Source organism: Symphodus melops, assembly GCF_947650265.1.
Source record: "Symphodus melops genome assembly, chromosome: 2".
In the NCBI taxonomy this organism is placed as follows: domain Eukaryota; kingdom Metazoa; phylum Chordata; class Actinopteri; order Labriformes; family Labridae; genus Symphodus; species Symphodus melops.
This window is the reverse complement of record NC_136692.1, coordinates 4,570,412-4,583,896: the sequence shown is the minus strand read 5'-3', so window position 1 is coordinate 4,583,896 and position 13,485 is coordinate 4,570,412. Positions and strand designations below refer to the sequence as shown.

Sequence of the window (13,485 nt, the reverse complement as noted above, 5' to 3'; positions counted from 1 at the left end):
AAACACTTTTACAGAAATGCAACAGACACACGAACAACATGAAAAGAAAACCCCTCAGTCCACGGCAGAGATCATATGAACACAATCTGTAGCTGGCCTGTGTCATTTATCGCAGCTCTTCGGTGAAGCTACAGATTCTAATGTTCCACCTGAGTGATGTCATTAAACTCCGACTTAATGATCGTCTTCATGGCTACAACCTTCAATCACACGGAAATGACCTTGAAGTCTTGTGCTTGATTAATGGGAACATCCATCCTTTTTTCTTCACGTTGTCTTCGCTTGAATTAAAAAGAAGTGGATATTGGTGTGCTCAGTGTTTGACTGAACAGTAAAGTCTGATGCTAACTGACTCGGCTCAGGGTATCTGTGTGGTGTGATGCAGATGTGTGCACCTGTATACAGCATGACAGATGTCATAAAGACTGCAGCTGCATGTCTTTATGCAGGTTGTACGTCAGGAACATGTGGAGTCAGACAGTGCAGCACGGTTTCGTCTCCTTCTTGCTCCCGTCAGGCGGGAAGGACTCAGGTGCTGTTAAGGCGGCAAGACAAGGTCACTGGTTCCATTCCTCAGAGCCACCAGGCGCCGTTTGTCTGAGCCGGTTATGATTTAAAGCCCCCCCTGCGATAAATAACAGAGTGAATCCGTTTTCTTCTGGCTGCTGTCCCGGGGTCACAGTATCTGTAAATCGGTAGCATTCCTCTCCCTCAGACATTTGTCTCGCTCCATGAATGTTTCAACCTGCTGCTTTGTCTCTGGCTCCAACCGACAGCGTTAAAGTTAGAGCATCCATACTTAAGTGTAATGAGGTTTCACATTAACCTCCAGGCCCTGATCATTCATGCAACCCCCGGCCTTAAACCACAGAAACCTTTGAAGGCCACCACTGGGCCTGCTCTGATGGGGATGCTGTTAGAGATAAGAGCCACATATAAGTATTCAAATTTACACCACGGTGGCATTTATAGTGCTGATGTGACAAACAGAGGCGGCATGCAAAAAAACCCCATAACATAAAGATGATTTAGTTTACTGTTAAACCGTTGCATTAGTGTTTTACACAGGAAATAAAAAGAGAAACAGGAGTTCAATCACATCTGGACTTTACTGTATAAAAAGACAGATAACAGCATATTACAGCAGCACATAGATATATTGTACATCCCTTATTTACACTGCAGAAGAGGAGGTGTTATATGCTGGTACTTCAAGAGGAGATGAGCAGCTGTACATGCTTCATTTTTCTGCCCCTCTTCTGCGTCATTTCATGGTACAAAGTGAAACACACAATAACACTCTGCACCTCTACTGTGTGCTGTTCACTACAGCATGAAGCAAGAAGACGACATACAGAGGTAAGATTTATTTATGTACATCATATACATTAAATACATAGATTGATTTGGAATGTCTTTTTTATATAACTTTCCTAAGTAGTGTGACGTGGTGTAAAATGAGAATACAAACTGAGCATGATTGTTTTCAAAACATTCAAAACCTCATAATCATGAAGTTCAAGATGTTGAGACTGAGAAATGTTATTGTTTGCTGAAAATCACATGCCCATTTTGAATTTAATGCAACAAACTAATTTTAAAAAAAAGGTTGTGACAGTGTCCTGTTCACCGCTCTGTTGCAACACTTTGTCTCTAAACAACATTTGGTCAGCATTCGGGGAACTGAGGCCTATAAGTTTGAGAGTGGGACCTTTGACAATTCTTGTTTTATGAAGGTTTTAAATACTAAAACATTTCTGTGTGTCTTCTGCCTTATTTCATCTGGTGACAAGTTGAGACTACAGGAAGGCCGGTTCATCAGTCGGACTCTTTCACGGAGGAGCCATACTGGAAAACCTGCTCTGTTTTTGCCACAGTCCCAGGTTGTGTAAAAGATGTTGTGAGATTCAAAATGAAATAGAAATCCAAATGTCTCTGTTTCAACATCTGACATGTTGTCTTTGTGGTATTTTAATTAAATATGAGGTTTCAATGTTTTACAAATCATCACGTTCTGTGTTTATTTATATTTTACACAATGTCCAAACTTTTTTTGGAAACAGGGTTGTACTGACCTCTGACTGAATTCAAGCTCTCTGACTGTACACAGTGGAGGGGACACATTTACCCCCGCTCTGAGGAGAATGAGTCTCTAAATAAGCAGCGAGCAGGTTCGGCGGTTTGCAGGAGAAGAAAAATAGGATAATGCAGTCGTGCATTCGGCCTGAATAAACATCCGCTCAGCTTTGGGGAATCGCACGCCCGCCCCTCTCTGCTTTTTAGATGTCATGCTGGCAAATATGGGAGGCTTTTCAATCTTCCCTGGCTCCTAGGGCGCTTGGCTTTTGGCTATGTGCTTTAGTGTGTGTGTGTGTGTGTGTGTGTGTGTGTGTCTGCGTGTTTGTGAACGGTCCACGTGTGTTTCTGAAGTGCATCCTGGGGGCTACATTAGCTCTAGATCTGTCATTTCAGACAGGATGCCTGCTTTGCCTCTCCCTGTCAGGAGCTGGCTTTCTGTACACTAAGCACACAAACAGACAGACACACACACACACACACACACGCAGACAAAATGGGAGGAGCAGATTTAGCCACACAGGGGCAACACACAATTACGTATACAGCTTGAATGACTGTGGCACGTGTCTGTTATGAGCCTGCAGTCAGCAGATTTGTATTGTTTCCTGACATGTACAGTAAGTTTACTCAAACATGAACACACGAGGTCAGATTGTTAGTCTGCAGCTGCATCAAATCTAATAACGATTTGAACAGCACATCAAACAAAACGTTACATCGGCTGAACCAGCATTATTAAACTCAGTCTCATTATATGGTCTGTTGTTCATTTCTGTCCTTGTATCTAATTCTGCCCCTTAAACACAGTACTCTGTGTGTGTTTGTGTGTGTGTGTGTGTGTGTGTGTGTGTGTGTGTGTGTGTGTGTGTGTTTGGGGTGATGAAATGGGAAAATGGGGATGAAGAGAAAGCAGCAGGGAATTGAAGATGTGGAGAGAGGGAAAGATTCTCATTTGAGATAAAAATATACTCCCAGCAATTTCTGAACAACTGAACACATGTGCATGTGCATGTGCACACACACACACACACACACGCACACACGCACACACACACACACACGCACACAGGAAATGTCTACGCGGGAGATAAAAGCAGATGAGACAGAAGCTGAGCCTGGAAACACATGTAGGTGAGCCTTTCCATTCAGGTGTCCACACAGGGCCACATTTACTCTCTGTATGACTCAGGCTGTGAACATCATTACAGCTCAAATGTGTGAAACCAAAAGGGAGAATATGACATTGAACAAAAGATAAAAGGAAAAGGTTGAATAATTTGCAAATGTAGCTTGATAAAAATCTACACTAAGCTGCACATTAATGACACTCTGTGTGCTGCACGTGTGAGCAGGGAGGCAGAGGAACATTAAGACAAAGCATCATGATGTGTTTTTGTCTAAAAAGCATCAGCGCTCCTTACAGTAATGCTGCTCATAAGGTTGTGCTGAATATGTCAAAAGTCTTTCTTTAAACTGTCAGTGAGAAGGAGCAGGACAGAAATCGAGAGCAGAGCGCTTTGCAGACTGCAGCATAAAATAACTGGGAATATGTTAAAATAGCATCAATACACACTATCAGTTCATGTTAGGAAAAGTGAAAGCATGAAATGATGAGGCATCTCAGCCGTCCTGACAAACCTCTCTCTCTTTTCTCTCTGTCTCATTTTTTTTTTTTTGTCAACAGAAATTGAAGAAGCTGAAAGCAGCCGTGTGTGTGTGTGTGTGTGTGTGTGTGTGTGTGTGTGTGTGTGTGTGTGTGTGTGTGTGTGTGTGTGTGTGTGTGTGTGTGTGTGTGTGTGTGTTTGTCCTATGCTGTCTGCAGGAACAAAATAACAGGCAAGGGAGAAAAACAACGTAGTGAGACAGCTGTTCTGTCATGCTCACACAAACACTGTCGATTCTTCTTCATCACGGGTGTCGGTGATCGTTCACTTCCACAGGAGAGGTTAACAGAAAGTTTGTAAAGTGAAGACTATCAGAAACCAGACTAACCCGAGTGTACCCGAAACATAAACTTTAGAAATGATAGGCAGTGGTTAAAGGAGAGTTAAATGTGCTTCTGTTAAACTCTGACACCTGAAGTGTGCTCAGTGATCAGTCTCTCACTTCCTGGCGTCGCTCTCACGCTGCCAAGGCAGATGGGTGGTGAAGAGGAGCTGCATCATATAAGTCCATCACTGGATGTTGTTGTTGTTTTCACAGTCTGACAGCCACCACGCACGCTCCCGCCCGGCCCACACACAGAGGCGCTACCTGGAGACAGAGACGAATCACTGTCACAGCCGGACACAAACGGATGCATCAGTGGATTAACGATGAATTTATGATCTAATCAATCACATCCCGTCTAATCTCTTCTTTAATATATCTGATCGTTCTGTTTGTGGTCAGATAATGCTGTTGGGACTCATGGCTTTCTTAACCTACTGGAAATATTATATACAGTCAAAAAGCTTGAAAATGTACTTTTTAAGTTAGCATGGCAATATAGCACAGCTAACTATATATATATATATATATATATATATATATATACATATACACACACACACACACACACATTATATATATAGTTAGCGGCAGTAGCTCAGTCAGTAGGGACTTGAGTTGGAAATGGCGGGTCACCGTTTTATGTCCCACTGCACACCAAAATATGGAAGTTGGTCTGGTAGCTGAAGTGATGCTGGAGCACTGCCAAGGTGCCCTTGAGCAAGGCAACGAACCCCTACCAGCTCAGGGGTGCCTCCTGTGGGGTGCCGCCCCCCCCCAAACTCGTGTATGTGCATGTGTGCGATTCAGCCCTGTGTGTGTGAGAAGCTTTATTTAGCTCTTTTCTGTGGTTGTCTCCTCCAGTTAGTTTTTGCGTCTGATATTTCCACATGAATATTCAACGCTGACTTTCACTCCCCTAATGTGAAACTTGACAAACTCAACAATGTCTTAACCAACCCGGAGACGTGATGCTGACAAGACACAGAACAAATCCCCAGCTTTGTTTATGTCTGACAATGAGCAGAGGATATATTTAATGGCGACGACTTGTCCTGTCTCATCTCAAGTTTGTCCTCCTCCCTCTGTGTCAGTGTGGTTCATCTCTGTTTGCTGAATCCACCCACCTGCAGCCCTCTTGTTTTTACCGGTGTGCATGACACCAAAATAGCAGATTTCTCTTGACTTTAGTCGGGTATCCTGTGACTCTATGCGAGAGATAAGGTATAAAATGAAGTGCCAAAGACTTTATTTATATAAGATGTTTTAACTTTGAAACTGTCCTCTCTTTCCCCTGGTGCTGCGGCAGCAAGAGAATTTTCAGCCTTAAGAAAACATACATTTACATAATGATAAAAACATGCCAAGATATACAGATGAGGAGCTGGAGGAAGGTCCAAATGTGCCCATGTGTGTAAAACACAACCTAATTTGTATTGATAAATCATGATTTATTACTTTAAACCAAACTAAAGTAAATGTGTCTGCGTAGATGAAGACACACTTTATTAATCTCCAAGAGAAAATTCAGTTTTTCACATTGTTACATTTTAATATACACAAAGGCAAGGAAGGCACAGATGCAGATAAAAAGAAAGAGCGCCAGAGCAGTTGGAGGTTCATTGTTTTTATATAGGGCACCTCGGTAGTGCTTGGGAAGTGTGTGTGTGTGTGTGTGTATGTGTGTGTGTGTGTGTGTGTGTGTGTGTGTGTGTGTGTGTGTGTGTGTGTGTACCTGTGTCCATTCATTAGTCTGAGGGTCGTAAGCTTCAACAGTATTGAGGTACACCTGCCCGTCGTAACCGCCGACCGCATAGAGACGGTCGCCAAGGAGACAAACACCAACTGCATCCCTGCTGATACTCATGGGGGCGACTGCCGTCCACACATCTGTCTGAGGGTCGTACCTAAAAACAGCCAGCACACACGCACAAACATAACACAAAAAATGATGACTTACATCAAACTGCGTTTAGTTTGTTGCTGATAAGAATGAAATAAAAAAGTTAAATAAGGCGTTAGAATACAAAATACATTGAAATATAAGATCAGAAAAAAGGTACATCAATATTTGTTTCATTTAAATTATGAGGTATAGGAAGATAAGAGGTGATCAAGCTTATGGGACCCGACGTTGAGAGTGCCTCATGTTCTCGAGCAGCTTGATCCACAGTTTGGAGGGTGGGAACTAAAAGCTGCAAACAGTAAACACTTAAAGACTTAGACTCACCTCTCCACACAGTCACTTAGCCGAGATGCAAGCGATGAAGCTGGAGCATCATGACCTCCGATGGCGTACAGGAAGCCATGCCATGTGGCCACACCCACACCTCCCCGTCTTTTAGCCATTGGAGCACAGCCACTCCACCTAACAAAGAGCGAAACCACCAGAATCAGAGCAAGGCGAGTTTATCTGAAGAGCACCAAACGTACACAAAGCCAATCAAAGCACTTAAAATAGTATAAAAATATGGGATCAAAAATAAAGAAATATAAACTAATAGAATAAATGAATATACACTTTTAATATCATCAACGTGGGCAACATTGATCAGTAATCTTGTCATAGACACAGATTCACCTACTCGTCTTGCCTTTATTGATTAGATTCTGTTTAACAATCCACCCTAAGACCTCTTCCCCCGGGGTTTCAAATCACAGTTAGCTCAGTCTGTGTGGGGCACAGCCCGACGCTGCCCCAGCTCCCCCACGCAGGGTTACTGTGGTTGTGAAATCCAGTTGCAATCTTTACACCTCAAAACCTCTCCAGTTGTAATTGAGATGCGTCAGACATGATGAATTTGTTTTCGACAAAAGGCTACAAGCCACTTTTTCCATCCCCAATAAGACGTAATGAAGGTGCAGCCTCAGATTCCTGCTCAGTTTAAAGTCTCTACAGCGAGGTCCATAACGAATGTGCTGGATAAACAGGAGTTGTTTGAATGTGATCTATTTCTTACATCCTGGGAGGGTTAGCTGTCTCCTTTGATCTGTGGGTAAACAACCTAAAAAGCCTCGAGGCACTTCACTGCAAACAACAGCAGGCAGGAAATAAATCAGGAGTCTGCAATTAATTCAGGTCAGATGAAGTCCCTTGTCTCTGACCTGTTGGTGTGTGGGTCGAAACACTCCACTGATCGCAGGCAGGACGAGCCATCACGACCCCCTACTGCATATAACCTGAGAAGAGAGAACAGGCGTTATCTCTGAGGACACACACACACACACACACAAACTTAACACCTGCCGCATAGAAAAACTGCCAACATCTCTGGACGCTGGAAGTCCCTTTCCGATTTAGTGACAATGAAACAGATGGTCTGGTCTCAGGGTTTATTTATGTGCATCGGTGTGCTGTGCAGGATTTTGGGACAAAGTGAGGTGAGAAAAATCAATCAGCTGGACCAGCCAATGTGTGTGTGTGTGTGTGTGTGTGTGTGTGTGTGTGTGTGTGTGTGTGTGTGTGTGTGTATACATGGATGTGGACTTTGGAGGGAAAAACAAAAAGTGCACCAGAACCAGTCAAGCAGGAAATGAGCTCCATCAGGCAAAGAGCCCAGAGAATACACACACACACACACACACACACGCAAACGCATGCACACGCAAACGCATGCACACGCAAACACACACACCCCCTCTGATTAGCATCTATGAGGCTTGTTTTGTAGCGTCTGTCTGAGCACTGAATAATAAAACCAACACTGGAATATTGAAATCCTCACAAATAAAGTCAGTAGAGTGGAGGCTTGAACTTATGAAATGTCACTATTGATATGTGCATGAGTGACTCTGTGGATGTGTTTGTTCGTGAGCTTACACTGCTGTGTGTCTGTGCAGGAACAAGATACAGTGTGAGATAACCACCTGTCTGTGAATCATCCTAATAAAGGACTCACTCTGTTTGCTTTCAATGGCTCTCCAAAGCAAGAGAATTTCATTTGACTTGTTTATTTTAGTGTGGTTAATAAACTGTTTCTTCTAAATAAGTAACATGTGATGTGAATCTGTGAAAATACAGTTAAATTGAAAGGACACTTAAAAAAACTTAAACAGTTTCTTAATCATTACCTAAAATGAGTAGATTTTCTGAGATCACTTACTTGCCATTGATTACAGCGACGCCCACAGTGCTTCTGGGCGTCGCCATGCTGGCAACAAAGCTCCACTGGCGAGCTTGGGGGTCCCATCTATTAAAAAATAGGTGAATAAAGTGAAGGAAATTCCATTACTGAACAAAATTAAACAATGTGGGTTCTAGTGAGTTATGAAACATACAGTGCGTTTAATATATTCTATTATCACTTTGCATCATCTCTCAGCAGTCTCCTTTGTCACTCGTGAGCCTCCACAGAAACTGCTGACAATAGTTTTATTTGTTCATTTTCATCCTGTGGGAAATCCCCTTTGAACTGTGACCTCAGTGAGCTTGGATGGACACAAAGAAAACGTCCTGAAACTGTGTCAAATCCCACATAAACAAGCTGTACGGCTCAGGGTTAAAATTAGAAGGTATTGTAAACTGTGTGATCTGTTCCTTTAAGCAGCTGTCTCTTACCTTTCCACAGTGCTGAGGTAGCTCCAGCCGTCATGTCCTCCCACCGCGTACATGGGCCCCTCTAGGACAGCTACACCTGTGATACACAAGCACACACGCCTCATTAAATCATGGCAACTCACCAGAACATAATCAGCTTGGACAGGCAACCAAACACACTTTGGACAAGAGAGTGAGGTTTTTTGTGAGTGTGTGTGTGTGTGTGCAGGTCTGTGTGTGTGTGTGTGTGTGTGTGTGTGTGTGTGTGTGTGTGTGTGTGTGTGTGTGTGTGTGTGTGTGTGTGTGTGTGTGTGTGTGTGCAAATACTCTCTTGGCTCCTGGCATGCGGAGTTAGCAGCATGTTGACACCTTTATATTTATCTGCCAGAGCATCTGCGGTGCCAGATGTGAGTTTGAATATTCCCCTCCCTTACATGCACACACTTGATAAAACAATGACACAGCAGAGCAGCACAGGTTGCCCTTTGTCAATGTGGAGACCGACTTCAAACAAAAATACACATGTTCAGTTGACACGGGTAAAGAGCTCCGGGTAAAGAGACACAGAGATCTCTGTGTCTAAAGGTCAGAGGCGGCATTTTTCTAAACCACAAAGTAATATGAAACCTTCATGATCTTTTTTTTTGGAGGCTGTCTTGAGAGTTGCAATTCATTACATAAAAAAAAAAAAAAAAAAAAAAAGAAGAAGACTTTCTCTGGACCCTCATAAGCTTCAACAGTGTTTTTATCACATTTATGGAGTCACACCTGCAAGCTGGTTCAGGCAGGTAACTCAGGCTGCACTCATTTTACACTCTCATTCCTCCCATTTACAAACATGCTGGCTGTCTCTCTGGCTCTGTTCTGTCTTTGCCACCTTTGCACTCTTGCTATCAGCTCCATCACCTTCTCTGTTCCCCCCATTCATCTTCAGGCTCCCTCTGACTAAAGGTTTTCAGATGTCATCTCATCCCTTGATGCTAAACACAAACAGTGTTCTGCTGCTGCAATCAACATCTCAAAAACATTTCAGTTGTGAGTCGTCTGACTGAACTTTTCAAACAGGTGACTCACCTAAGCCGTGCCTGTGCGTGGACATGGGAGGCATGACGCTCCAGGCCTTGCTGTGCGGGTTGTAACACTCCACGGTGTTGAGGGTCTTTAGTCCATCTCGGCCGCCCACCACATACAGACGACCGTCAAGGACAGCTACACCAAACTGAAGTCTTCGCCCACTCATGGTGGCCACCTGCGACCACGTGTCCTGACGCAGACAGTACTGCTCGATACTGGTCGCACCTGCACAGAACAATACAAGAACAGGCTCATTTAATCTGCTCTGTTATGTAGATATGGCTACATCAGACATGTTGTGCACTCCATTCTCAGACTGAACAAGACCAACAAACCCGACCGTGTCCCCTACAAGCAATATGTCAGATGACGATGGGATTACTTTCATTCACTCTGCAACAGTAAACTGTTTATAGTGAGTATTTGTGAGTAGAAACAGAGCCTGGAGGCACAAATACGTACATCAATGAAGTGATTATTATGATAAACACTGTCATGATCCAAAGATAAAGGGCGACTAATTATGACAGTTATTCAATGAAACCCTATTGAGGAGAACATGTCTGAGTAAAGTGTTTTCTGTTTGATCCTTCTGCAGCCAAATGGGGAGAAACGGCGGCTGCAACAAATGTTTGATCTCATTATGGATTACTCTGGCCTTTTCTCCATCCACTGAATGTTTAAAGGTCTTGTAGACAAATCACAGCTACCTCAGACTAAAATGAACTCACACAACAGACTGGTTCTCGTTTGATCTGTGGTGCAGATTCACCATAGGAGTTAAATAGTGTTTCCACAGAAGCACAAAACTCCTGAAAGTTTCCTAAACATTTTCAGAGTGAGGAAATATGAGCGCAAACTGACACATTTTTTCACCCCGACTTTACCGGCCCTCTACATTTGCTGATTTGTGGTTGTTCCAATCGTTAGTAGTAAAGTTTCATACTCTTTTCTGCTCTGTACCTCTCTTCCACTTGTTTGTTTATACTGTCTATACATCCATTTAAATGCAGCATTGATGTAGACGCTTCAGCTGCCATCTTTGATCGCTGCAGCATCTTTATCTTTTTAAGTATCATGGCATTGCGTAGTTACATGCGATGTGTGACTGTTCTACCTTTTGTAGCGTCCATGCCTCCCACAGCAAACATGGCTCCTACGGTGGCCTTGCGGGGACGAGTGCGAGGGCTCTGGAGCAGGGGCCGCCGCTGGGGCAAGAGGTGATACTTCATCCCCTCCATCAGCAGTCGCTGGCACTCGATGCTGTCCCGCAGCAGAGGGTTTGACTCCAGGTCTGCCAGAAACTACAAACACACACACACACAAACACACAACTACATCAACAAGAAGTAGAAACAAACTCAGGGTGTGTGCGTGTGTGTGTGTGTCTGTGTGTGTGTGTACACTGTGGGTGGAGGCACATGTTTAGATCTCATCACTGATTGAGGAGATCTGAGAGACACAACAAAGCTGTTCTCTCATTGATTGAGAGATTAGATCAGCTCAGTCCAGCAGTCATTAGTTTTACACACACTCATACACAAGAGCACACACACACACACACACACACACACACACTGATCATCAAACACAAGAGGACTAATCTGTCCTCAGCATCTCATCAACTTAGCCTGTATCCTCTAACCTCATCTATCATCACACACGCGCGCGCACGAACACACGCACACACCCCGAGGCTGCAAAGCACTTCACTCCACCAGTCTGTTCCTTAAAATACATTCACAGGAAATCACTGCTTGTGAGAGCAGCAGGCTGGTAAGAAGCAGGTTTTCCCTGAAGGCAATACTGACACGATTTACATTTAGATAGGTGTGTGTGTGTGTGTGTGTGTGTGTGTGTGTGTGTGTGTGTGTCTTAATAAATGGTTGCAGAGGGAAACAGTTTTTCTTTTTATAAAAGTAATTTAAAGTTTCCAGACTACGTGTATCCTCGCACGTATAAGTAGTTTGGAGCGAAGTCAGAGGGGACGCTCAGATGTGGCTGCAAAGATTCAATCACGGAGGAGCAGTATAAAAGATATTTGATAAAACACTGGAAAGAAAGTATTCAGAAAGAAAACAGGGGAAATTATTTTACACCCTTCTTTTGCTCCATAATGCCACCATGAAGAGAAAGATTCAGCCTCAATAATTCCATTTGGTCACTGAATATAAAATCAATTTTCTCAGCCAGACGTGGCGAGTGTAAAGCAAGCGTGCTAAATGGATAAGCAGCTTACACACCAGGGTGAACACACACTTCCATTGCATTCAAGCATAGAGGGACAAATTACAGTGAACCCTGTTTGGGCATTTATTTGTGTGTGTGTGTGTGTGTGTGTGTGTGTGTGTGTGTGTGTGTGTGTGTGTGTGTGTCTGTGTGTGATAAAGAAGGACAGAGACAGAATATGAGGCTTGTCCTCTCCTGTGCTATTTAATCATCACGCTGTGAAGGACTGAACATGGAGGGCGAGATAAGACAGCATCCTGCAGGCGCCCCATCTTCTCCTCTCTGTCCGCTCTTTGCCTCACAGCAGGCAGGAAGGACCAGAAGGAGCACTTACAATACACACACACACACACACACACACACACACACACACACACACACACACACACACACACACACACACACACACACACACACACACACACACACACACACACACACACACACACACACACACACACACACACACACACACACACACACACACACACACACACACACACACACACACACACACACACACACACACACACACACACACACAGCTTTTATTTCCCTCACCAGTCACCACTCACAACCACCAGCCTCTATCTTGCCTTTTTACGAGCACCCAGTCTCAATATGTTGGACAACTTAAAATAAAGCCAAACACATTCAGTTAATTGATGAATTAATTTAAAATTCTATTTGTTAAGAAAACATGACGAGGGTATGGCGTCTTTTCTGATGTTTTATAAAACCAAGTGAATATTTGAGAAAATATCTAACAGATTACTCTACGATCATAGTTGATGATGACACCCACACACACACGTTTACTGCCTGATTAACAGCCAACAAATGCTCCACCGGGAAGATTAAACCGTGTGTGTGTGTGTGTGTGTGTGTGTGTGTGTGTGTGTGTGTGTGTGTGTGTGTGTGTGTGTACTGGGGAGAAAGGATTAAGGGTATTAATTTGGTGCACTGACATCCCTCTTGATGAGAAATCTTACAGCGGCCTACATAGAGAGCTGACTAATTGGTTGATGAATATTGATTGGTTTAGTGTGTGTGTGTGTGTGCGTGTGTGTATGTGAGAGAGGTATGGTATTTCACAGCTCATGAGGTTGTTGAGTGGTTAATTCATTAGTCATCATCATATGTTGGTGGTGTTTAGTGTACCACGGTTACAGGCTGAATAAACCTCAGCTCTGTGTGTGTCCTGCTGTCTCTCTCTCCTGCTCTTGTTCCACTGCTCCATCCATCTTCTCCCCTGATTACATGTTACGGCTACTTGTGATTTCAGCTGACCAGGGCGGCCATCTATCTGTACACCGCACGTGTGCACAACCTGGGAGACGTGTTGACGCAGGCAGAGAAGATGGAAAGAGGAAGAGGAAAGGAAGGAAGGAAGGAAGGTTTTTTTTTATCTCTACAGTTTCTTTATAAATGGTGGGGGAGAAGACTGATGAGGGAGATGGAGGGAACAGATAATTTAGCTGCAGTTAAAAGAGATTTCACACTTAATTAAGGTTTAAAAAGTGTGTGTATGCGCACGTGTGTGTGTGTGTGTGTGTGTATGTGTGTGTATGTGTGTG

The 13,485-nt window shown here is 43.6% G+C and overlaps 1 protein-coding gene across 2 annotated transcripts in view; it reads right to left on the bottom strand.

Annotated features, from left to right (window-relative positions):
• Positions 1–1,090: 1,090 nt before the first annotated feature.
• klhl5 (kelch-like family member 5) overlaps positions 1,091–13,485 on the bottom strand; it is a 29,106-nt gene continuing 16,711 nt past the window's right edge. For both annotated transcript variants that reach the window (XM_079338345.1, XM_079338344.1), the window contains exons 6-13: positions 10,797–10,983; positions 9,680–9,904; positions 8,627–8,702; positions 8,172–8,258; positions 7,174–7,248; positions 6,299–6,436; positions 5,804–5,975; positions 1,091–4,332 (exon numbers count right to left, since the gene is read on the bottom strand). In XM_079338345.1, the coding sequence (XP_079194471.1) occupies positions 4,276–4,332; positions 5,804–5,975; positions 6,299–6,436; positions 7,174–7,248; positions 8,172–8,258; positions 8,627–8,702; positions 9,680–9,904; positions 10,797–10,983 (1,017 nt within the window). In that variant the 3' untranslated portion in view covers positions 1,091–4,275. The remainder of the gene's footprint in view (positions 4,333–5,803; positions 5,976–6,298; positions 6,437–7,173; positions 7,249–8,171; positions 8,259–8,626; positions 8,703–9,679; positions 9,905–10,796; positions 10,984–13,485) is intronic.